Raw genomic sequence first — 22,645 nt, 5'->3', positions numbered from 1 at the left:
AGTGCTCTGGTGCTGATCCAGACCCTTTAAGCATGGGTATATGGGCAGGACAGTGTGTCTGAGATGGGGAGGTTTTATTCCAACTCAACCCCATGCCGTTCCTGAGGCTGCTCTTCCCAGACTCCTGGGAGGAAAGTGTTACTGCTTTGCACATCTGCTGGGATCCACAGGGTGGTGGAACATCATTCACACCCAGCAGGCTTGAATAAAAATCCTGGAAAGGTCTAGTAGCCTTTAGATGGGGTTGGAGGTTTCCTGGCAACATCTACCACAGTTTGAAATGCTGCTCAGAACATTCACCTACAGGAACCTCACACTGTTCCCTGTTCCTCATATGAGGAGTGTCATTTCTGTAGCCATCAATGAATTCTCTCTCCCTTGTGTGTAATCTGTCCCTCTGCTTTACAGATGCTGAAAGTTTTAATACACTACAAAAGAACAGCCTGTGTCAGGTGCGGTTTTGGTTTTGAGGCACATTCTGTGCTCAAAGCAAGGCTTAATCAAATGCATTGATCCTTGTATTGCTGTGTAAAGATTCAGTTCAGTCTTTTTCTTTTGTAAAAAATGCAATTAGAATGCTCTTTAATAAGTGGTTACTGTATACTCTGAGTCTCCTACAATAACATCAGTTCTTGTGGCTTGTGAGAAGATGCATTTCAGATGGAGTCTGATTATTCAGTGGATGTTTGACATGCTGTTAGAAACCTTGGCTTTTCCCCAGTTCTTTTTATTCTGATGGAAGTGACAGCTCCAAGGAGGTGAAATCTGAGTGGGATTCTTACCACAGGGGTGGCTCTGTGAACTATTTAGAGCCCTGTCCACTTGTGGGTTCTTGCAGAAAGGTTTCACTTCTGCTTTTGGCTGGTTTTGTACCACATTTTGCACTCCCAAACATGAATCCTAGACAAATAGTTTTAAAACTGGTAAAACTACTTGCTGTATAATTTTACAGGATATTGACATAACTCACTGTCAACATAAAGTATCTGCTCAGCTAGGAATTATTGCAGGGGTGGTTGTGTATCTCAGTCCATATCATCACTTTGATGGTTCTAAGCAGTGTTTAATTTGGAAAATTATTACTTTAATAAGCAAGAGGAAAGCTGGTCCTGAAGCTACCTTTGGAAGTAGCTTTACCTTGTGCTGTTCCACTTCCAAGTGCAGTTTTAGGTGTAAACAACAAATCAGATGCCACAGGGCTTTCATGTTGTTTATTATGGTTCTTGGAGGGAATAACAAGAATTGAGAATTTCCTGCTGGTGTGAGCAAAAGATCTTTGGAATGAGGAAAAGCCGCTGAAGGAGCTCTGGTGCTGCTGGGTATTTGAGGTCCTGCTGTCACCTCAGTGAACAGGAGACCTGGGAATGGGAACCTCTAGCTTTCCCAGTCTGAAGGGCTTTTCCATTGTGTGCTTTTCCCAGTGTTTCCTTTGAAAGTCTGTTATTCCTGTAAATGGTTTCCAATTTTTAGGAGCTGATACCTCCCACCAAGGATGGTTTGTTGGAAAATTGCTAACCAGGTCAGCGACTGGAAGCCAAGATAATTGGTTTGTTATTCTCCTGCATGGAGTTTTTATAGTGGAGACAAAGATAAATCATTTTGGGAGGGTGAGTGGAGCTGTTTTCTGAAATATCCATGTTTTGGATATGGACAGACAGGCAGTGATGGCAGCAGTTAGTTAATCTCAAACAAAAATCATTCAGGATTTTAATAGTCACTTTAGTTTGCAGTCTCCTGTAAATCTCAAGTACTGTTTTTTTTTGTTTTTCTTTACATTTGGGTTTTGGTTCAAGGTTTGTTATGATGGTACCTCTTCCTCCTGGCCTCTGCTTGCAATGAAATTACAATAATTCCTCCTGGTAGGAAAAATAATTTCTGCTTCTCTTATCTATAACATTCTCAAAAGGGATGTGTTTCACTGTGTTCCCACTGAGAATGAAATTCCTGGGGTCAGGAAGAAGACAAACTTGTACTTCAGTAGGAGTGTAATATTGTAATATTTAATTCTACTTAAAATGAAATACTGGAAACCATCCAGGGCTGAGAGGAGAAATCTTGGAGAACATTGCTTGACATCTATCCCATCAGTGATGCAACTCGGGTATCTAAATGGAATCTGTGCTGTTCCAAGTACTACAGCAAAGAAAGATATTCTATGTATTCTGTGTGATTCTGTGTATTGTGGGCTGGTTTTTTTTTCCCCTTTAAGGTCTACCTTGAAATAAATAATGCAAGATACAGCCAGAAGCCTTTTCACCTTTCTCCTTGTCTCAGCAGTGCCAGTACCTTTTGTCTGGGTCAAAAGGAAAAGAAACTATCGCAGAGCCCAGCTCGTGCTTCCCGTGCCAGCAGAAACATTAAATATCGATCCCCAATCCTGCCTTTTAAAGAATGCTTAAGGAAAATCGAATGCTTTGTCTCAAACTACAAGCAGTAGGTTCTTTCAGTGCTGTGTTCATTCAGCCCTGCTCATCAATTACTCATTCCCTGAGCAAAATTGACCACCTCTGAACAACTCTTTGGCATTTACTAGAGTGAATGTTACTCCTGAAAATGCAAATTTTGCAGCTGCAAAATTTCCCAGCTTTTCTGGGAATCCTGAAAATAAAGAAGGGGTGGTGTGCCTGCTTTGCCTGTTTGCTGCGCTGGAATTGGATGTGATCTGCTGGAGATTACCTGCACTCACTGAAAATACTTCCATGGATTCTAGTGAGAAGAGAAATGTGTTGCAGGAAGGGTGGTTTGGGGTGGCTGGTGCCATTTCCAGTGACATCAGAATGCTTTGAGCACTTGGAGTCATCCCTATTGGATGAGTTTGTTATTCCAGCCCAGAGGAAAGGCAGGAAATTAAGACATTAACGAGGCAGTTGTCTTTGTGTTTGAGAACTTGGAAGCACAAATAATTACATGAACATCTTTCCCAGTGTAAGGTGTGTGCTCTGCCAGACGGAATTTGCTGAAAGCTGAGTGTGGGAAGGTGGCACTTCAACACTGGATTCATTAATTTTTTCATTACTCCAGGGGGTGCAGGGCTGAGCTCAGCTCCATGGGACTTCTCTATTTAGAAAACTGATTTGAAGTTGTTGTGTCTGTTAAACAACTGTGTTTGTACTTATTCTTTAGTTCCTAAAGAACTCCCTTGTCTTTGAGGAGGCAGATTTGGGAATGAGGGAGGAAAGGAACTGGGCAAATGATTCTATGTTTACTTCTGGATTTTTATTTGGTCATGAAATTTGAATATTACGTTCCCATTTCTCCTTGGAGATTAAATCCTTTTCAGTGTGAATGGTCCTGAATTAAGTTTCTTTACTTAAAAAAATGCTGGGGAAAGAAGAGAGGCTTTGCTCCACGTTTGATTGATGAAATTATCTCACCTTAAATCTGCCCCTCTGTAACTTACTACATCTTATCCCTTCTTTTTGCATATTTCTAAAATTCAGAAAAGCATGAGGTTTTAAAATTACCTTTATTTGCCAACCTGGGCCCTTTCTGAGTGTCTGATAAAGCTGAGTGTTGGATTCCAGACCTATTGGCCTGTGACCTTTTCAGCTAAAGTGTGAAGAAGAGATGAAGACAAAAATTAAAATGTATAAAATAATCTGATTCTAGAATAGTATGGGTGTTGCTTTCCACTTGTAAGGATGGAAAATAAATCTCTGTGCATATTTGAGGAAGATCATTATTGAGGGTTCAGAGGGTGTCACATGTTTTAATATTGCAATTATTGACTTTAGCTGTTTAACTGGGTTTTAACTTCTAATAGATTTCCTCCAAGCCTAGGTAGACATGTTTCTTTTCTAAGTGTCTTATTAGCAGAAAAAGTACAAAAGCCCTAGAGACACACTCACTGAAGTACAGAGGGAGAGAATGCTAGAGAAGGTACATGGCTTTTGAATTATAGATGCTGGAAATAATTGTGTCCTAAGTATTTGTGCATTACTTTACAGGTATGAAGGTGACAGCTCAAGAAGCCTCAGGTATGTGTACATCATTTTGATGTTCTTCTTTGAGAAAATATTTTAAAAGCATTAAATAGAAATAGATTGTTTTTTGGTTTTTTTTTAGGTGTGGGCATTACTGGTTGTGCTTAGCATGCCATTGATACTTTGACTAAAAGCTCTTCTCTCTTGGATAAGTTACTGAATGATTCTATCTCCAGTGTGGTTTGAGAGTGAGGGATTAGTTTGGGTCATTACAAAAGATTTATGGTTAGTTCCTGGTGCTCCCAATCCAAGTTCCTGCTCGATAGCCCTGTGCTCTGGGGACGCTGTCTGCCAGCTGCCTGCTGGTTTTGGGGCAGCATCTGTGTTGGGGGGGAAGTCCATGGATTTGTTCTGGCTTTCTTAGCAGTCTCCTCTTTTTCACCTGTCAGGGAGAGCCTTCATTGACTCATTATTACACTGCTCTTTGTACACTTGGAAGGTTCAGATAATGTGCAGAATTTCATGTAATTATCTGGTACTTTACTTCCAGCTTACTCACTGGGTGTTTTATACTCAGGGGTGTATACCTCTCTGCAAACGTGGCTGAGTCGAGCTTGTAGAGCTTGTAAAAGTGCTCTCAACAGGACTGAGATGTGAAAATTCCATCCTTGAATCGGAAAGTGGTCCATATTCATTAGAGCATTGCCATTAAGCAGATGCCTTGATTGAGGACTGCCTCCAGCAGTGTGACTATTGATCAGTGATAAGGTTCATAATATTGACTGTGGCTGCATCATAATACCCTGCAGTGGGTTTTGGGGACTGTCAGGATGTTTCACCTTAAGACATTGTGTTTATTGTAAAACCCCAAAGCAAAGACAGGACCTTCCCTTGCAGAATTAAAATCTAGTTCATACCCACAGGTGTGCAGACTATCCCCAAGAACAGTATTAGAAAACCAGGAGTCTGTAGGAAAGGGTTAAAGTTCCTCTGAAATGCTTTTGTCTTAAGACAGAATTCAAGATCACTGGACCCAAGCTCAAGGCTGTGCAGGGCAAGTTGGGAATCTATCTAATGCACAGCAACTGATCTGGATCAAATCCCAAGGCTGCAGTAGGATGCCTGTGGGTATCACTACATTCATTCCTTGGGTTTTTAGCTCCCAGCAGAGTTGCCAGCATGCTGGCAAGCTGTGGAAGGACTACTGTTGTGTGTGAAGGTCAGCTGTTGCAAACTGAAAGTAATGCCCCTGGCATGTGGATTTCCAGCAGCATTTCAGCCTCAGTGATCACTCTTGTTTGTCCCTGAGCCTCCAGCGGGATTTACCTGCTCCGATGGATGAGTGTGTGTGGCATCACTGGATACATCTGGTGGGAGTGGAGCTCCTCTCTTGCAGAGCATGTTTGGGGGGTTTATGCAGTGCACAGGCACAGCTGAAAGCCACTGACTTCAGCTCTGGTTTGGTGCTGCTTGAAAACCAAACTCCAGCCCTGGCTCCTGCCAGGCGCCTTTGTGCACTGGAATGTTTCAGTCAGGGTGTGTTGGACTGACAGGGTAAGGCACTGGTGGAATGTGTCTTGCCAGAGCCATTCCCACCTCAGAGGAATGTGGTTCTGTTCATGTGTGGTGCCCTTTTGGGACCTGGCAGTGCCACATGGGACACATTCCAGCTGGCTGGGTTGTGGTGGTGGGAATAAGCACCCTCTTTTCCTACAGAGACCTGTGGGCAGCCAGGCTGAGCCCTGGGGTGCTGATACCATCTTGATTTGAGGCTGTTCAGGGAATTTATTCTGTTATTCAGTATGAGCTTAAGGTGCTCCAAGACAGCTCCAGACTTCTCTGACAGCCTTATTTTAATCAGACTGATGTAGGCAATCAAGCAGGAGGCAGAGCCGAACTCCTGAAATGCTTTTTCAGTGTAAATTCTCTATCCTCCCTCTTAAACTGCATTTTCCCTGAGGTGAAATGTTACTGAGGATTCTGTGATACTGTTCTTTTGTGTTTCTGCCTGCACAACATCCTCATCAGCGTTGGTCTTGTCTTGGACAAAAGCTCCCTAAGCTCTATTGATGTTTAGGCAGTATCTTTATGTTGTGGTTAATTTGCCTTCCTACTGTTTTCCTTTCTTTCTGGCAAATGAAGATGAATTGTAATTATCTCAAATGAAATGATCAGGGCAGTCTGGGGAATAGTGCTTAATCCCTGAAGAGGTCTTCCTGCTCACAGAGATACCAGAAAAATAGCAGTAAATCGAAATGCTGGCCAGCCAAATGGGTTCCATGAAAGCAATGGGTGCAAGGAGCAGCAAGCAGGTGAGAAAGCAGGCATAAAATGTCCTGTCTGTGTTAACTGCACAGACACACCAGGTGAAGTCAGAAGGGCTTGTGTTTGTGGTCAGTAAATGAAAGTATTGGTTAGGACTGATGGAGTCTCAGCCATTGACACTGAAAAAGATCACTCCAAATAAACTGAGATGCAGCCAGAGATGTTGGTCTCTCCCAGCTGGGTGAGTGTAATCAGACTCTTAACCCAGAGATTGCTTAGGAATAGCTGGTGTTTTTCATGCAGGAATGGAATATCCAATACAAGTGATGCCCTGGAATTTACACTGTTGCTCAGTTGCAAAGGATATTGCCCTGGTGGATTTGTTTGCAGTGGCTTTATGCCACTTGTAACGAGGAAATGGCCTCCACAAGATGTTTTATAATGCTGTGAAATGCAAAAAGCACACAATATGTGCAGAGACAAGGTTGACACCAAAGCAATATGATTCTGAGTAATACATTAAAACAACAAAAAACCAGCTTGACTTTATTTCTTTAATTTGGCTTTCTCATTGTGACAAAAAGCCATGAATTATCCTGTTGTACCAGCCCTTCAAATTCTTTCTGCTTATAATACAGTTGTACTGTAATAAACTCACTTTGGTTTCCCTTTGGTGAATGCCATGTAGTTTCCAAGCTGAGGTATTTGTTAAATCTATTAAAAATGGATAGATTGCTTTGAACACCGCATTCTGAGGTGTAATGCACATGTACAATGTGGAGCTGTCAGTGTGATGGGCTGCTTTAATTAGCTGTCTTTGTTCACATGTTTCCAGGAGAAAATGCAATTTGTTTTACAAGGCATTTTGATATTTAGTGGTGTGACGCGAGTCAAGATGAAGATATCTGTGTGCACTATGTCCTGTCAAAGTTTGCAGAGATTGTCTCAGGGTTTAGTAGCAGATGTTACTTTTCCCTCTGCACCGGCCTTGTGTGATTAAAAATCACCAGAGTGGAGGATTTGAGCAGTGAGAGATGCACAGGGGGTCAGGGAGCAGCTCTGCTAAGCAGACCTCTGAAACCTACCCAGAAACAACACCTCTAGCATTTTTCTTTCCAGTTGCTCCTTCCTAATTGTGTGCTTTTAAAGGAGCTTTAACATGGTACAAAATGAAGGAAGCTGTAACAAAACTGCATAAAAGGAGAGGCTTTCATGGCTCCTGAGCTGAGGGTGTCAAGGCTGCTTCCAAAAATGTGTGGTGTACTAGGTAGAGCTGTGAAATAGGCCCAGAAAGAGTGAAAAGACTGAAGACTAATTTGAAAATAAGAAGAAATAAAAAAAAAGGCCAGCTGAAGTACTAATTAAGGGAGAAACATCAGGTAAAAGTTACTTGGCTGAACTGAAAGAAGATGGAGGATGTGTGGAACTGTGTCTATTGAGGATCACACAGAAAGGCTGATTCCATGTAAAGGTGCACGTTAGATTAAGAGGAAAAGTAATTGTCTAATTTACTTTAGAGCAGGAGAGAATTGTGGAAAACCAGCCTCATTCTGTGATGAGTGGAGTGGGAGGATTGCCTGTGAAACAGACAAGCAGCAGAGATAATCCAGCAGGAATCAAAGTTTTAGGAACTTTCTGTTTTGTTTTACTCTGGGAAAATCTGCTTTACTCTGGGAAAATCTGCTTGAACTTTGTGACTCAGCCTCCTCTCTGAGAACCTGCAAAATACAATTATGTCAGAGAGACTTGTAAAACTACTTTTCAAGTTGGAATGTATTTCTGTGCCATCTAAATGGCTCAGTGTCTATATGTAAAAATGGCCTTTTCTGGCTGGTTTTAATCATTCCATAATGACTGCTACAGTTTTATCACCAGTCCTTAAAATTTGCAAAATCATCACTTGTTAGTAATTTTGAAACCCTCCAACTTCTCCTCCAGTAGATTTTTGCATAAATGTTAGGCTGACCCTCTCCAGTGGAGTGGAATCTGATGGGTCTCCTGATGTTAGTTTAAATTAGTTTTATTGCTGCTAACAGAAATAAAACATATGGAAACAGCTTCTGGTAGTTGAGATGGCTGTGGAGCTTCCAGTGGCTTTCAAATGATGAAGATTTAATCTGAATTTCAGAATGACAGGACAGTAATACATTCATAAAATTGTCAGAACTACTTCTATGTCATCTTTAACAGTGATGATACATTTGTGATGTTAAAAAATCCTTTTTTCCCACAAAATTGTGTGAAACATAGAGCCAACCAGATTTCTTTTTTTCAGTCCAAATGTCTTGCCTGTGGAACTTAAACTGCATGTGCTGGTGAACAGGAGAGATGTTTTTGTGGTTTAATGGTGTTCAAAAGGTGCCCATAATTCTGTGCTTCATGTGGATTTTTATTTTTCTGGATTTCTTACTGAGAATCTTCAGGCCCATCATGACGTTTCATGGCTTTGGCTTCAGGTGCTACAAATGATTCTGTCACAACCACAATGCCACCTATGTTTTGTACAAAAATGTCCTGCATGGACTCAATCTATTTTACCCCCTTAATACCACTCCCTTAGACTCAGTTGTCAAGGAAGTCCAAGAGCATTGTGAATGGGTGAATTGAAGGGAAAAAGCGACGGGGTTTTTTTTGGCAAGAATTGTGTAAACACTTGTAGGTGTCTGTCTGCAAGCAGATGAAGTTTTTGCATCAGGCAGTGCATTATATTAATAGTTTGACTTCTGAATTGCTGCAATTCTGATTTTTCTACTGAAAAATAGAATCAAATCTTGCTAAATCTTGGATGCCATCCAGATGGCGAAAGCAGCATATGCAAGCATTTTGCCCACAATTATTTCCACTGGAAATAGACAACTGTAATTTATGTATCCGAGTGCTGATTGTGCTCTATAGAATTCTCTCAACAGGCCGGCAGTTGTTGAATTTGTAATCTCAGAAAGACAAAGCTTTGTGAGTGGTTTCACATTAATTCAGTGCAGCTCATTTTTATCCCCAGCTCTTGAAGGGGCTGCTCTGGTTATCTGTGAGATAAGGCTGTTTAATGAGCAACATGTGTGCAACAGCTCAATTCAGGGAGCCGAGGGCTTGCCGTGCTAGAGGATTGCTCTTTGGAATATGTAAAGTAGTTTGAGTTTCCTTCATTATTTTGCTATTCCCTTTGGGTTGCTTTTGTTCTTTTCTATTGGAATTCACAGGAAAAGCTGGGTGAATCTTGGAGTTGAAATGGGAGAATAAAGAGAGGGGAAATGAGGGGTGTTTTATACTTTCTGTGTGCTCTGTAATGTTCTTCAAGGGCTTTTCCCCTGGTCTGTGCTGTGGGCAGGAGAAATGTGCACTTCTCTCCTCCTTCAGCCACCTGCAGTTGCCTGAGGGGTCTCCTGGGAAACAGAACTGAGACACAGTGCATCCAACAGTACCACTTGGGATCACAGACTATTCTGAGTTGGAAGGCACCCACAAGAATCTCATAGTCGAACTCCATCCCTACTACAGATGTGGCATGGTTGTAGAGAAGGACAGAGTATGGTCTGAAGCTCTCTTATGGGCTTAAAGTAGTTATTCTATTTATTTATTTATTTGTAATGGAGATGCAGTGTAAATCACAGAGCCCTGTGAGGACAGGAATAAAACCTGACTTCAGGAACAGAATTAACCAGTGTAATTTTATCTACAGAACATTGAAAAGAGTCTGCACCAGCTATTGGAAATCCATGTGCAAACTGCTGGGATCATGAGTAGGAGACGGACACTTCTGTTGAGGAGTTGCCTGTATGCATTGGTGGAAAAAAACTCTCTGCTTCTTTGAACATAATTTGTTTATTTGAGGATAATTCATGTATGAGACATTTTTAGATAGGACTTGAAGCTAAAGCAATTTCCCTGTAGTGTTCTGCACACTGACAACTTAAATAAAAGGCAGAACTTCCCCAAATTTCCTTCCTGCTCTCATTGCTTTATGTAGGTGGTCATGGTTAGATTAATTCCATCCAATAAGAAAATATACAAAAAAAAAAAATCTGTGAACATATTCTGATAACTTTCCACGGTCCTTGTTTATTTTTTGCTTTCCTAATCTGTATTTTAGATAGTTTTATGCTTCCAAGTACCTCAAGAGTGATCATTGGATTAGGAATTAACCATGATTCAGATATCTAGTTCCTTATCTGAGCTGTTTTAATGATGCTTTTTGGAAGTGTTCCAGTAAGTGCAATTGTCAGTAAATGGAAGATGAAGTGAGCAAACTGTGTGTTGGGGAAGCTGAGAACAGTTAATAAAAACATAAAGACAAAAGAAAATTTCAGATTACCACAAAATGCATTATAAACACTTTGAGTCAAGACTAAAGCTTCATTTGTATTTGTTTTGTAGCAGCCAAATATTGTATTGATTTCAGATTATGCCAATGTTGTTGTAACTGGGTTTTTAAGTGAAGCTGTAGATTTTGCCCCTTCTCAAAGGTGGACAAAAGGCAGGAAAAGAAAGGCTTTGTTTGGAGATTCCTGGTTATTAAAGCTCAGTGAAGGCTGTAAATTGTGAATTCTTTAGCAAAACTTCCTGAGTGGAAGCTGTAACTTTAGTGCCTCCCTACTTTGCCCCATCCTGAGCTGGCTTCTCAGGAGGAGAGGAGCAGAATGTGAAGCCTTTCCCTTGTCTCCATAACGGATGCCCTCACTGCTCAAATCCCATATTGATCCTTCAGTCTCAGGAGCTGAACTGATCTTTAAATCCCTGTAAGCTTTGTCTTGCCTAACTTCTGCATCAATTCGGCCTCGTTAACTTTTCGTTGATTAAATCAAACACATTACTTGGGATATCCATGTAATTTATTTATAATAATTAACTGTACCAGTGGGATAAGTTTTCCTCCTCTGAATTCTAATTCAAGAAGCAGTATCTGTACACAAAAATAGAGATTGGAGCTAAACTTAATAAGAGCTGCACAAAATATATGTTTACCATACAACAAGTCTGTAGAAGATAAGTAGGAACTGCCTTGCTCCTAATCAAGTTTTATTTCACCTGCCTTGTGTATGGTGCAGTAATGAAATTCCATATTCAAAAGCCACGTTTTGCAGTGTTCCAAGAGCGGGGTTAGCCAATGTTCTCTGGGTATCCTCAGGCTTTCAGTTTCTTCACTTATTTTTGTTTATTGTACAAAGTAAATTTGATGTTTAAAAGTTTAGAAGTGGTAAAGATTTGAGCTCATTAAAATGAACCTTGAACTCAATCACATCCTTCCTTTCAGGATACTGCAAACCAATCATGTGCATGAATTAAGATGACTTACCATTATTCTGTTTTGGGTAAAAACCATCTCTTTGTGCTCGAGCAAATATCAGAAATCCAGCAAGAATTCATTTCAGCCACTGGCCTTCTCATAACCCTTCTTCTTTGATGCATAAATTGAGGGAAGTTTCTACTCTGCAATGAAGATGAGGATTGCAGCTCACCCATTGTCATTTATTATGTGCTCAGAGTGTAGTGAGATAAGCCTGGCTTCCCTGGGCTGTTACAGCTCTTGATTTTTTTGTCGTTATCTATATCTGCTGCCATTGGTTTTGAAAGGAACAGCTTTGAAAGGCACTGCTGGTAAATCACCTCCCGCCCAATGTGTGCCACTGCAAAGGGGACAGCTAAAGAGCACACAGGAAATGACAAGAGGGTTTGAGCCTTGCTTTGATTGTGCACTTCATCTATTGTAAATAAGTGTTTGTCTTTCAAGAACTGCAGTTGTGCAGTGCAATGGAATTGGTAATCCATGGCTCTAAAATATGCTGCACTTCCATAAATAATTTAATTTTGAGTTAATTGGCGCTGCTGGATTTAGGTATCAGGACCATTTACCTACCTGGCTGATGGACCTTGGAGAAACAGAGAAGAGTACCTGAAAAAAGGTGTCATCACTGAGGGCTGTGCACATTGCAGGGGAGGGAAATACTGCGTGGATTGCTTTGGGATACTGAAGAGGAACCAGGCAAAGAGAGCTCAAAACTGGTAACACAAGTAGACCTCCCTTTACAGTCTAAACTGATCTCTTTTAGAGATTCACCTTTATTTGAAAGTTAAATAAGTCACTTTTCCAAATCCAGATGCATAAGAAATAGTTGACTTGAGTCCTAGTGAGAAGCAGTTTTATGTCATTGTTAAATACAGGTAATGACTTAGGTATTTAAAGGACTCCACAAAGTTTTTGAGAATCCTTAAGGCATTTAAATACATATTACTCCATGTTTCTTAATCACACTGAAAAGAATACTCTTCTAATTTCCTGTCTCAGCTCCACAGCAGACACAGACTGTATGTGTTGTTAGTGGAACTGTGTAGGCAAAAAGAGTGGGAGCTTTAACATATTTTTCTTTCCTTTGTATTTGAATTCATTTGTAGTAGCAGCAGTGTCAACATGTGCTGAGCAAGGCAGGCTGGATGAGCCAGAGGAAAAGCTCAAGGGTTATTCTTCACCTCACTGTGTCTGTATTTTGGAGAGGCTGTTGACAGACTACAAACCTGATGTAGGAGGTGCAGGATTGTCCTTCCCATCTTCAGCCTTTTGGACTGCAGTGTTTGAGTACAGAGATTTCCCAGGTGTGTTTTAGTGTTGCTGAGTCCTGAATGCTTTGCTTAGACTGTTCTCAGTGAGTCCTTTACCTTGTGCCCTCCAAGAGTGACACCAGTTCTAATTTACATTAGAGCATTGAAACTACAACATTAAATAACCCCCCAAATCCTGCAGCCCATCCTGTAGGGCTGGAATGGGACCAGCTTCCTCATTTACAAAATTAAATAGGGAAGTGCTCCCACACAAACAGGAGGGGCAGTTGGACTTTGAGTCCTCCCCAGCACTGCCCTCCCTCACCACTCACCTCAGCCACTCCCAGGCTGAGGCTTTTATGGAGGTCCTGAATGGGGTTCAGTAATGAGCTTTTTAATTATCGCTTGGAGGCCACACATCCTGGTGCTGTTTCTCACCCAGAACAGGTCAATCCTAAAGGTGTAGGATTAGATGAGAATCATAAAAGCTGATTATTTCTTAATTTTTTTTTTGCATTTAGCCAGTGGCAAAATTGAGATCTACTCCTTGAAAGTATGTAGGAGGCTATTAGGAAGTGGATAATTAACAATAGAAGGAGGGTGGAAAGGTACAATAAGACTGTTAATTAATTACTGGTTCTTTATTCAGAAAGGACAATGTGATTCCTGAAACTTGTCGCTTCTCAGTGACAGTTACAAGTGGGCAATATTAGGGAATAAAATTATGCAAGTAGAAAATGTTATAAATGCAAAGGCAAATTTGGGTTAAATAAAAGAACAATTTATTATAAAACAATTTTTATAAAAAATAAACAATGAGGAAAAACCACAATAAAACAAACAGCGCAGCGCTGGGTGGACAGGGGTCTATACCTAAAGGTATAGGTGTTCCCAAATCCACGAAGGAGGGTAGACTGTCCGGGGTTTTTATAGGGATTTTGTGCCTTGAGGCCAAATTCCAGGCAGGCACCATTCATCAACAGTCCTTTATTGTCGTATGAATTGATTTCCTGGCGTTGGAGAATAGAGTCAAATGGACGTCCGGACCGAGTCTCCTCATATGTAAAGAAGTTCTGGGTGTTTCTTGATTTCATTGTGGTTCAGGCCATCTGGATGGGATGGTTGGATCCGGGTTGGAGCTGATGGATATCTCGGCTGGACTTTTTCCCTTTGTCTGCCTGATTGCTTCCCCCAACAGCAAGGCGGGGTGTTCAGGTCCGGTGATGAGTATCTTGTCCGAGCCCTTCCCTGTCAGCCTGATGGTCCATGTCCTGTTCATTCTTTTTCGTTGATGGGCGCCGGCTAGGGTCGTTATCTCTTGAGTGGGAATTCGCGACTAGATCTGGGAAGGACTTGTGGGCCACACTGTACTTTATATTTTATATTATTATTGCTACAAATATATTTATTTAGATTTCTACGAATTTTTACAAGTTCATTTATCACAGAAAATAAGTGCTCTTAAATCAGATCAGCAATAGAGGAGTTTTAATTTCTGGCTCCTACCTGGTAGACCCTGAGTTCTTGCTTTGTCCTTCTTTCTCCTACCAGTAGTGCAGAGTGTGATGAGCAGGAAATTTCCTCTTAAATGTAAGAACTAAGCAGTGGACAGTCAGCACTGACCCCCATGGGCTACTTCCAATTAAACTCGTCCTTCCTTCTATAAATTCCCCAAGTGATATGGGATCTCTGGCTGGAGCATCTTTGTTTTCTTGTAGCTTTAGAAAAGCAAATGAACTCCTGCCTGTCTGATGAAGGTCAAACATCTGTCCAAGCCACATGGACCCCATGCAACTATAAACAGTTCTCATTAGGAAACAGAAGCTTGTAATTTATGCTCTTTTTTTTTTTGGGGGGGGGGGAGGTGTACACATTTTAAAAAATGGAGTTGTAGAGCTCTTACCCTTCAGATGCTCTTCACATGCAGCACCTTCCACATTAAAACTTGATGTGCACTTAAGTGATGCTTAAGTGAACTGCTGGTAAAAATCCAGATGAAAACTGGGGTGTTGAGAGATGGTGTGATGTGGATTTGCTTTTTGCAACACTAGGAAAGGAAAGCAGAAGAGTTTGAATGGTCAAGCCTTTTTAGAGCAGAGAGATATTTTTAGGTTTCCAGATTAGAATATATCTTTAAAGTGTTGTTGTACCACCTTACTCAGTAATTTCTATTGAAAACAGAATGGTTTTTCTGTTGGGCTTTGTTCACTTTGTCTTGCACACAAGCACTTGCAAATGTGAGGAGCACTAACCACAACCATCAGCCAAACTCTCAGAAATGCTCTGTTCAAGAGAACCACCTCACAGGCAGCTAAAGCTCAACACTCACACTTTTAACAGCTGTTCTCCTTGAAAGTATTGATTCTAAAAGTCGTAGAAATGGAAAGAGGGAAAAAAAAACCTAACTAGCCCAAGAAATTGGTTTTCTGTGTCTTTATTATTGTGAAAAGTTTAAGGAAGAACTTGGGGTGCCAATAATGGAGTTAGAATGACCTGCTTGGGGTTTTAGGGTGATTCATGTGGATGTGTCTGGATTAAAAATGGCTTGTACCACCTTGAAGGGTAGAAAAGCAGCAGTGTTAACCCAGGGAGTCCATAATAGCTGGAAATACCAGTTTTTGGGGTTTTTTTCCTGCAGCTCCCTGGAGGTGGGAGGGAGCACAATGTCAGGGGAAGGTTCTCCCTGGAAATCTGTTAAGGGACAGACTTGTGCTTCTTGTTTCTGGCTTGATTTGTGGTTTGTTTCTGGTTTTTTTTAATTAGAAAAAAGAAAGCTTTAGCACCATAGTTGGGATAGTTTCTTGCTATCAAAACCAAAGTATCTTGAAGCTCCTTATTGCTTTGGTCACTTGGGATGAGCTAGTTGTGAGAGAAGAGTGGAGCTGATTTTTTAGGACAGTGATGTTAAAACAGGTGTTTGTAGCCCTTCTTCTCTTCACAAGTGTAATTACTTCAAAGCCACAGAACTGCCAGTAATCTCAAAACATTTTTCCATGTCATCTGGGCGTTGGTAGGTTAGGGAGGGTGGGGTTGCAAACTGGGGACCTAAAAAAGAGGTGGCAGAGCAAATGGGAAGGGCAGAGAGAGATAAGATGTTCCACAGTTCCACCAGAACAGCAAAGGGGTAAAAATTCCAATATTCTTTCCAATTTATTTTTCCTCTGTCCTTGAACTCACTGCTGAATCCAAAAAGCTATTAATGAATCACTTGAAGATTTGCTCTGCCCTGGAGTGCTGGGAATAGCCTGTTGGAGGATCCTGTGCTGTAAAATATCTGTGATTCAGCTGACTGGTCAATAATTTAACCAAGTGATTAAACTGAGGTTGTAATAAGCCAAAAAACTGATTGGGCAAAACAGAAAATACTTTGAATTAAGAAGAAAAGGTGAACACTGATTTTGTGTGTGTTTGTGCACATTAAATGAATAGGATTTTTAAAGTATGTCTACAGAAGAGGTCTTGTAGTGGGCTAATATTTGGAAGGATGATAGCCCAACATATCAGCATTCTATTACCTCGATAGCTATGATAATGAAAGATGCCTGTACTTACAGGGACAAGTAAAGCATGAAATAGTGCAGGGTGTCCATGGCGGGAAGATGGAAAAATATTTAGAAAAAAGCAAGTTGGCAGGAAATTATAAACTTGGCATTGATGGCTGTTGATAACCAGATGACCTCAGGTAACTTCCACATCAGCTCAGTCACGTTGAAGACCACAGAATATGGTTAAGACAATGGGGGGAATGGCTTTAAGCTGAAAGAAGAGAGATTTAGATGGGATATTGGGAAGAAATTGTTCCATGTGAGGGTGGTGAGGCCCTGGCACAGGTGGCCAGAGAAGCTGTGGCTGCCCCAGGATCTCTGGAAGTGTCCAAGGCCAGATTGGACAGTGCTTGGAGCAGTCTGTGATAGTGGAAAGTGTCCCTGCATGTGGAACAAAATGAGCTTTAAGGTCCCTCCCAACTCAAACCACCCTGTGATTCAAAGTTTTGGTAAGCTGGTTTTAACTAATCTTGCCTGATCTTAACTAGGAATTTTGTCCTGGGATTCTTGAGGATAGGAGGGCTGTGTGGGCAGCACCAGGGGCTGTGACCCAGCTCCAGGCTCTGCTCGGGGCAGGAAGTGTGCTGGAGGTAACCAAGCACAAGGGAAGGGACAAGGGAAAGTGGGATTTCACCTGTCAGTTGTTGGGATGAAACTTGTGGCCTCTCAGAGCCCTGGTTCAGCCACAGTCCCTTTGAGTCTCTCCCCTAGGAGCCAATTAACTGTAAACTGTAATTAAAAAGAAGTGACTGTGTCTTCAGACAGCCTCCTAAGTGCCATTTTCTGAACAAAACAATGACAAATACCTCGAGATAAGAGAAGGCTTAGTGCATTTTAATATCTTTATGATGAATAAATCATCTCATTTGTAAGGTTAATGAAAGCAGATGGATGTGAAGGCTGGAATGTAGTTGCTCATTAGGAATTCCCTTCCAAAGTGTGTCCCTCGACAGTCCTGACTGAACAGTCTCTGAGGAGCTGTGGTGTGAAGTGATGATGTTTAATGCATGGGGAACAGCAGCCTGTTGCCAAATATTTACTGAACTGCACTTAAATCCCATTCACATCTCACCCTTCTTCTTGTTACAGGAAGGAAGGGCTGCAGTGTCACAAATACTCAACAAGGGCACACAATTAAGAGTCTTTGCTGTTAGTGAGACTTGCCATTGAAATGAGGGCTGGTATTCTTAACACCGAGCAAAATTCTGCTTTTGTGGACACTTTTGTCTGTTTTGCTGATACTAAATGGATATTTGGATATGTCAAGTGATGAGATAAACACAGGAGAGTTTGCTACTGCTGCTTTTTATTGTTTCATAATGGATGTTCCTCACTCTTAAAAAGGCACTGTGCAGCAAAAATTTATTTATTTGCCACATTGTGTGCTTTAAACTGGCTTAGAAACAACTTCAGAAACTGGATAAAAACCAGAATATATTTTTTTTAAATGTCTTATTCTTTCTCCCTTCTTCTCATTAGATGTAGACGTTATGTATTAAAATTAAATAAAAATTTAACATCTTCCAGGTGACTGTGGAGGCTCAGATGGCCACTTGCAAGCAGCTCTGGGTGTCTGCAGCCAAGAGGGAGGTGGAATTAGCCTAAAAGTAAAGGGATTTGTAGGTCCCTAAGAAAATCTCTTCAAAAACAAATCCCTGGGATCATCATGTGAATACCTAGGAGCATACAACTTTAGCTGGGTTAGATATGCTTAACATATAAATATATATGTTAAATATGTTCTATATGCTATCAGACAATAAAAAAACGTCTATTTATTGCTGAATTTTAATTGCATTTTATAAAATGCCTCTTCCCCCTTGCTGCACCTTGGCTGGAAGCTCATTGTCCCTTTTCAGACCCTGTGATTAGTTATAAGGGATCATCTGGATGTGCAGGCAGAAAACCTGCCCTGACTGCTCCTCTGTGTTTGAAATGGTCTCTGATTTTTCTGATGCTTTCTTATTAGAAATATTCAGTGTTATAAATCCATATTGTGATATTGGCTTTCACAAGTATTAGGATGAATATTATATGTTAAATGCTTTTTGGCTATGTCTGTACTTTTTCTCTTGCTAGCAAGTTTTAGGTGTAGAAGAATTCTGAACGTTAGAGCTATGCCCCTCTGCACAAAGCAAGAGAACCCCAGAGGGCAATACAGTGGGGCCCAAGCTGTTATCAGTGGAAGGACAATGGAGCCCAGACTGTCATCAGCATTGACCACTTGCAGAGAAAGGAAATCCAGCCCAAATAAAATGATGATCAGAAGAAATAAAAACCATACGAAGCATGCTCTGAAGAGGCAGGTTCAGGGCATGACCATGCAAAATGCTTCTTAGAAAAGTTTGAATATGCATTAAACCCTCACAGCAGCAGGGGATAAAAAGAATGTTCCAAAGATATCAGGTGTGTTCCTGGCAATGTGCCAGGGCACCCGGCCGTTTTAACCCTTTGCTTTATTTTCTTTGTCTCCCAATTGTCTTTTTGTTTATATGGAACTTTTTAGAATTTATTAAGAGAGTGAACCTCATTTTTCACACTCAGCACCTGTGCTGGGGCTTTCTAACCAGGTTTTGTCATGTCTGCCTTTTTAGGACTCTTGTGTTAAAAGCACTCCTGGCTGCTCACTGTCATTTGCCCTTGGGTGACTGTGAGTGGTTTTTGGGGAAGTAGGGGGAGGTACAGCAGAACTGTTAATCACCAGAATTGTGCTGGACTTTCTGCTTATTTTGAGAAATAAGCTGGAGTACGATGCAAGCCCTCCTTCTTCTCTGACTTGGCTCAAATTACTGTGTTAATACTGCTTTGAGGATTTCAGAAACCTGTCTCAGGAGTCTGTAAGAGCTGCTGGCAGATAACAGACCTATCCCGATCACTGCCTGATTTCCTGCTGGCCTTACTTAAGGCTGGAGGTGCAACTTTTTCACATCTTTTCCATGCCCTCAGCGCTGAATTTTGCTTGGGAATCAGTTTCTCCTGTGTGCCTTCACTAACTGGCATCCCAAACTGCTGTCAGAAAACACACGACGGTGACTCTGCAGACTCCTAATTAGATTAAAATCCCTCCAGAAATGAATGCAGTCCCTTTCAGCTTGCCAGCTCCCAGTTACAAAGCGCTGCTTGCACAGAGGCTCAGCGCAGGCCGTGCCGTGCCTATGTTGACTTGCTGGGAGAAAGTCATGGCTCAAGTTTATCCTGGTGTTGAACTCATTAGTGCTGGGGCTCTTGGGATGGGCCAGTGCAGGGCCAGGAACTGGACTCGGTGATTCTTGTGGGTCCTTTCCTGGATGTCCCATGGTCCTACATTCCACAGTTCCATCCTTTTGCTGGGGATGAGCCGTGGGAACGGAGAACATCAGTGAGGGTTGTGGTGGGCACAGATGGGGCTGGGCAGGGAATCTCACTTTCTCCCTTTCCTAGGAAATATGTTTGGATTACGAGTTCCTTTGCCTATTAAAGGTTGTGGGATTTCTGCCACGTGAATGATTGCTCTGAGCTTTTTCTTCCTCCTTGGCATGTTTGTGACACTGGCTGCAGGCTTGTGTTGCACCTTGCTATGCTAGTGGTTCATGCAAAGGAAAAAAATAGAAGCAAGTTCCCAATAAATAGTACCGGAAATATTTTTAGAAGCTTGCTGCTTGATCAAATATCACACCCTGTATTCCTCAGTACCTTCTGATGAATAATGAAACAATGCTGGATCTCTGTGCCATGAAAAGGGGGTTATCCAGCACTGGAATCTACCCCTGTTTCCCTGTCTGTTGTGTGATAGTTGCTAATTAAGAACAAAAAATTTTAAAGCTGGCAATGGAACTGTTTCCCGAGTCATAATCCCAGACTGGTTTGGGAACAAAGCTTATCTCCTTACAACCCCTCTGCCATGGACAAGGACACCTTCCCTTAGACCAGGTTGCTCAGGGCACAGAGGTGCATTTGAGATTTTTGTAGAGTTTTTTAATGCAGAGAGCTCATTCTGATTTTCCATTGAGTGAGAAATTTTTGTTGTGGAAGTGCCTTTGTAGCCCTCACTGGAGTGGGTTTGGGAAAACCTCCCTTAATGTGTGTCCTGCCAGGAGCTGTGCTGGCTCTGGAAGCAGCTCTCAGAGTTGAGCTACCTCCGAGTAATTTTCCATTTGCATTGCTTGCACTGCTTATTAAACACCAGCTCTCTAGTGTAAGTGGGTAATAATGGCTTTAGTTAATGAGGCCTTGTTTGTGAATAATTAATTTCCATCTCAGAATCCCAGAGATCTCTGTTAAATCAGTAAGACTGAGGATGCTGCTGGTTGGTGTCCTGTTACATAACTGTATTTGGGAGGGGGAAATGTATTTATACCTTGGTGAAGAACCTGCTTCAGTGCAAGCTCCTGCTTCTAGAAACACAGATCTGCTGCTTTGAAAAGTGCAGTCTTAAAACATCACAACACAGCAATTCCTACTTTAAAATTCTGAGTAGATGGGGGAAGACTGATGCCAGAACATGTGAAGTGGCTTTTTAATGTCATTGTGTTCAAGGGCTGTACCAGCCCTTTCCCCCTGCTTTGTCCTATTTTCTGCAAAGTGGAAGGAATTGCTGTTGTAGCCATGGGAGGTGGGCTGGGATTTGGGAATGATCTGTGTGGGGTGTCCTGACTAATGCCAGGTGGTTTTGAAGCAGTTTCTTACAGAACTGGTTGAATAACATATTTTTATTTCAGCTTATTAAGATTCCTAATTTGTCTCAAAAAGTTCTTTTTTCTTTAATATTAATGTGGTGGAGATATTGATGGGTTGTGGAATTTTTGAGCACCATTTATTTTATTTTTTCTTTTCAAGCATCGTGTTCATGATACTGAAGCTGAGTATGGTGCATGAAGAGCCCCGAAGTTGCTTTATATAGAAAGTAGAAGTTATTAGTCATGTGGAACAGCTAGTAAACAGTAGAATGAGAATCTTAAATCTTAATGTTATCACTTTGATTATGAATACAAGAATGCTAGTAATAATGTTTTATCTAAAGGTCCTATTTCTTGAAGTGAAGCAACAGCTGTAATTCCATAAGAAAAGCTGTTACCTGAAATGTGTTTACTGTACTTTAAATAAGATTAAGAAAATGAAAGTATGATAGAAATTGTGTAAGCAAAATATTACTCAAGACTCAGATGTCTTCAATAACCTTTCCATTTTCTCTGTTGTTTTTGTTTAAATCATATTTTTAAGCAATAAAACCTAGGTAAACACTTCTAATAGGGTTTGCAGGAATCTTTCCATAGTGTGTAACAGTAAAAAATGCAGCCAACACCTAAATCCACACTATATTTAAGAAATAGGCTTAGAATTAATTTTCTTTCTGATGGGGATGTAATTTCCAGGTACATTCACAGGCTGCTGTCTGCTGAAATTCCCTTTTCTTTCTGGGAATATAAGACAATCAGTGTTGCCTTGGTGAATGTCTCCCTTGTTTGCTGGTTTTTACCTGTCCAGGTGGGCCTGCTCTACTGTCTGCTTTTTATAGAGCTGTTCAGACATGTGCAGTGAACTTGAATTTACAGCAAAATACTTAGTGCCTCGTGCTGACTGTCCATGCAGACATTCTGCACACAAATTGTGGATTTACCCCAAGGTCTTGCAGAGGTGGTCAGAGATCACTTGGGTGAGCTTCTGTCCGGGTTGGAGGAGCTCATGGGGTCTGGAAGTTCTGATTTAACTGTTCCAGATCATCCCCTCACAATCCTGGTTGGGGTGAGCTCTCCTGCAAGGAGGAAGCTGCTCACTGAGGAGTCCTTGGGAGACCTGATGGATAATTTAATGCAGCCCTGCTTATTTGAAATGCATTGATCTTTCACAACACTGTATCATCACAAAAGTGAGCTCAGTGAGGTATCTGTGCCTATAGTTAGATTTGTGAGTGGAAATACCCTGGGAGATTCTGGGGAGGACTCGTTGCTCCTTTTGGAAATGAATAGTTAATTGTTGGCATGGCGTAAACTTCACTTGCCCTCCGTCAAGTCATGAGGCAAGAAGGGTTTTGCCTTCCACTTTAATACACAAATTAATACGTGAAACACTGCATGTCTTTTTCTTTGTTGGAATTTTTCAAGCACTGCTGAAAGTTTGTGCAAATGAAATGTGGGATGGAATGGTATAGAAGTGGAATTAGGCCAAGCATGTCCTCCTGCCTCACAAGACAAACGCTGGAGGAGGGTAAAGCTGAAGTGCTCCTGAAGGATTTGGTTTCCTTAGGCTTCTGAGAAACCCAAATTCAAGAAGGTATTGAAGTATTTGAGGGATCTGAGGGCTGATTTGCTCAAGCAGATCAGTGGGCTTACACTGAAATTACTCCACAGATGTATCTGAGATGATTGAAGTTCCAACCTGCCATTGGTCCTTAAAATCCAGTAC

General features: G+C 41.4%; 1 protein-coding gene across 7 annotated transcripts in view; it reads left to right on the top strand.

The window, feature by feature from the left end:
• The window catches only part of IQSEC1 (IQ motif and Sec7 domain ArfGEF 1), a 297,837-nt gene that overhangs the window by 59,278 nt on the left and 215,914 nt on the right, over positions 1 to 22,645 (top strand). For 4 of the 7 annotated variants that reach the window (XM_088061635.1, XM_088061641.1, XM_088061639.1 and 1 more), the window contains exon 2: positions 3,948 to 3,977. The exons of the other annotated variants lie outside the window; for them this stretch is intronic. In XM_088061635.1, the coding sequence (XP_087917761.1) occupies positions 3,948 to 3,977 (30 nt within the window). The remainder of the gene's footprint in view (positions 1 to 3,947; positions 3,978 to 22,645) is intronic. 7 annotated transcript variants of the gene reach the window in all.

This window comes from Pseudopodoces humilis, chromosome 13, assembly GCF_049639895.1.
Source record: "Pseudopodoces humilis isolate 2021_Gansu_Grassland_sample_001 chromosome 13, ASM4963989v1, whole genome shotgun sequence".
NCBI lineage: Eukaryota > Metazoa > Chordata > Aves > Passeriformes > Paridae > Pseudopodoces > Pseudopodoces humilis.
Note: the sequence above shows the minus strand (reverse complement) of the source record. Positions and strands in the feature narration are given on the sequence as shown.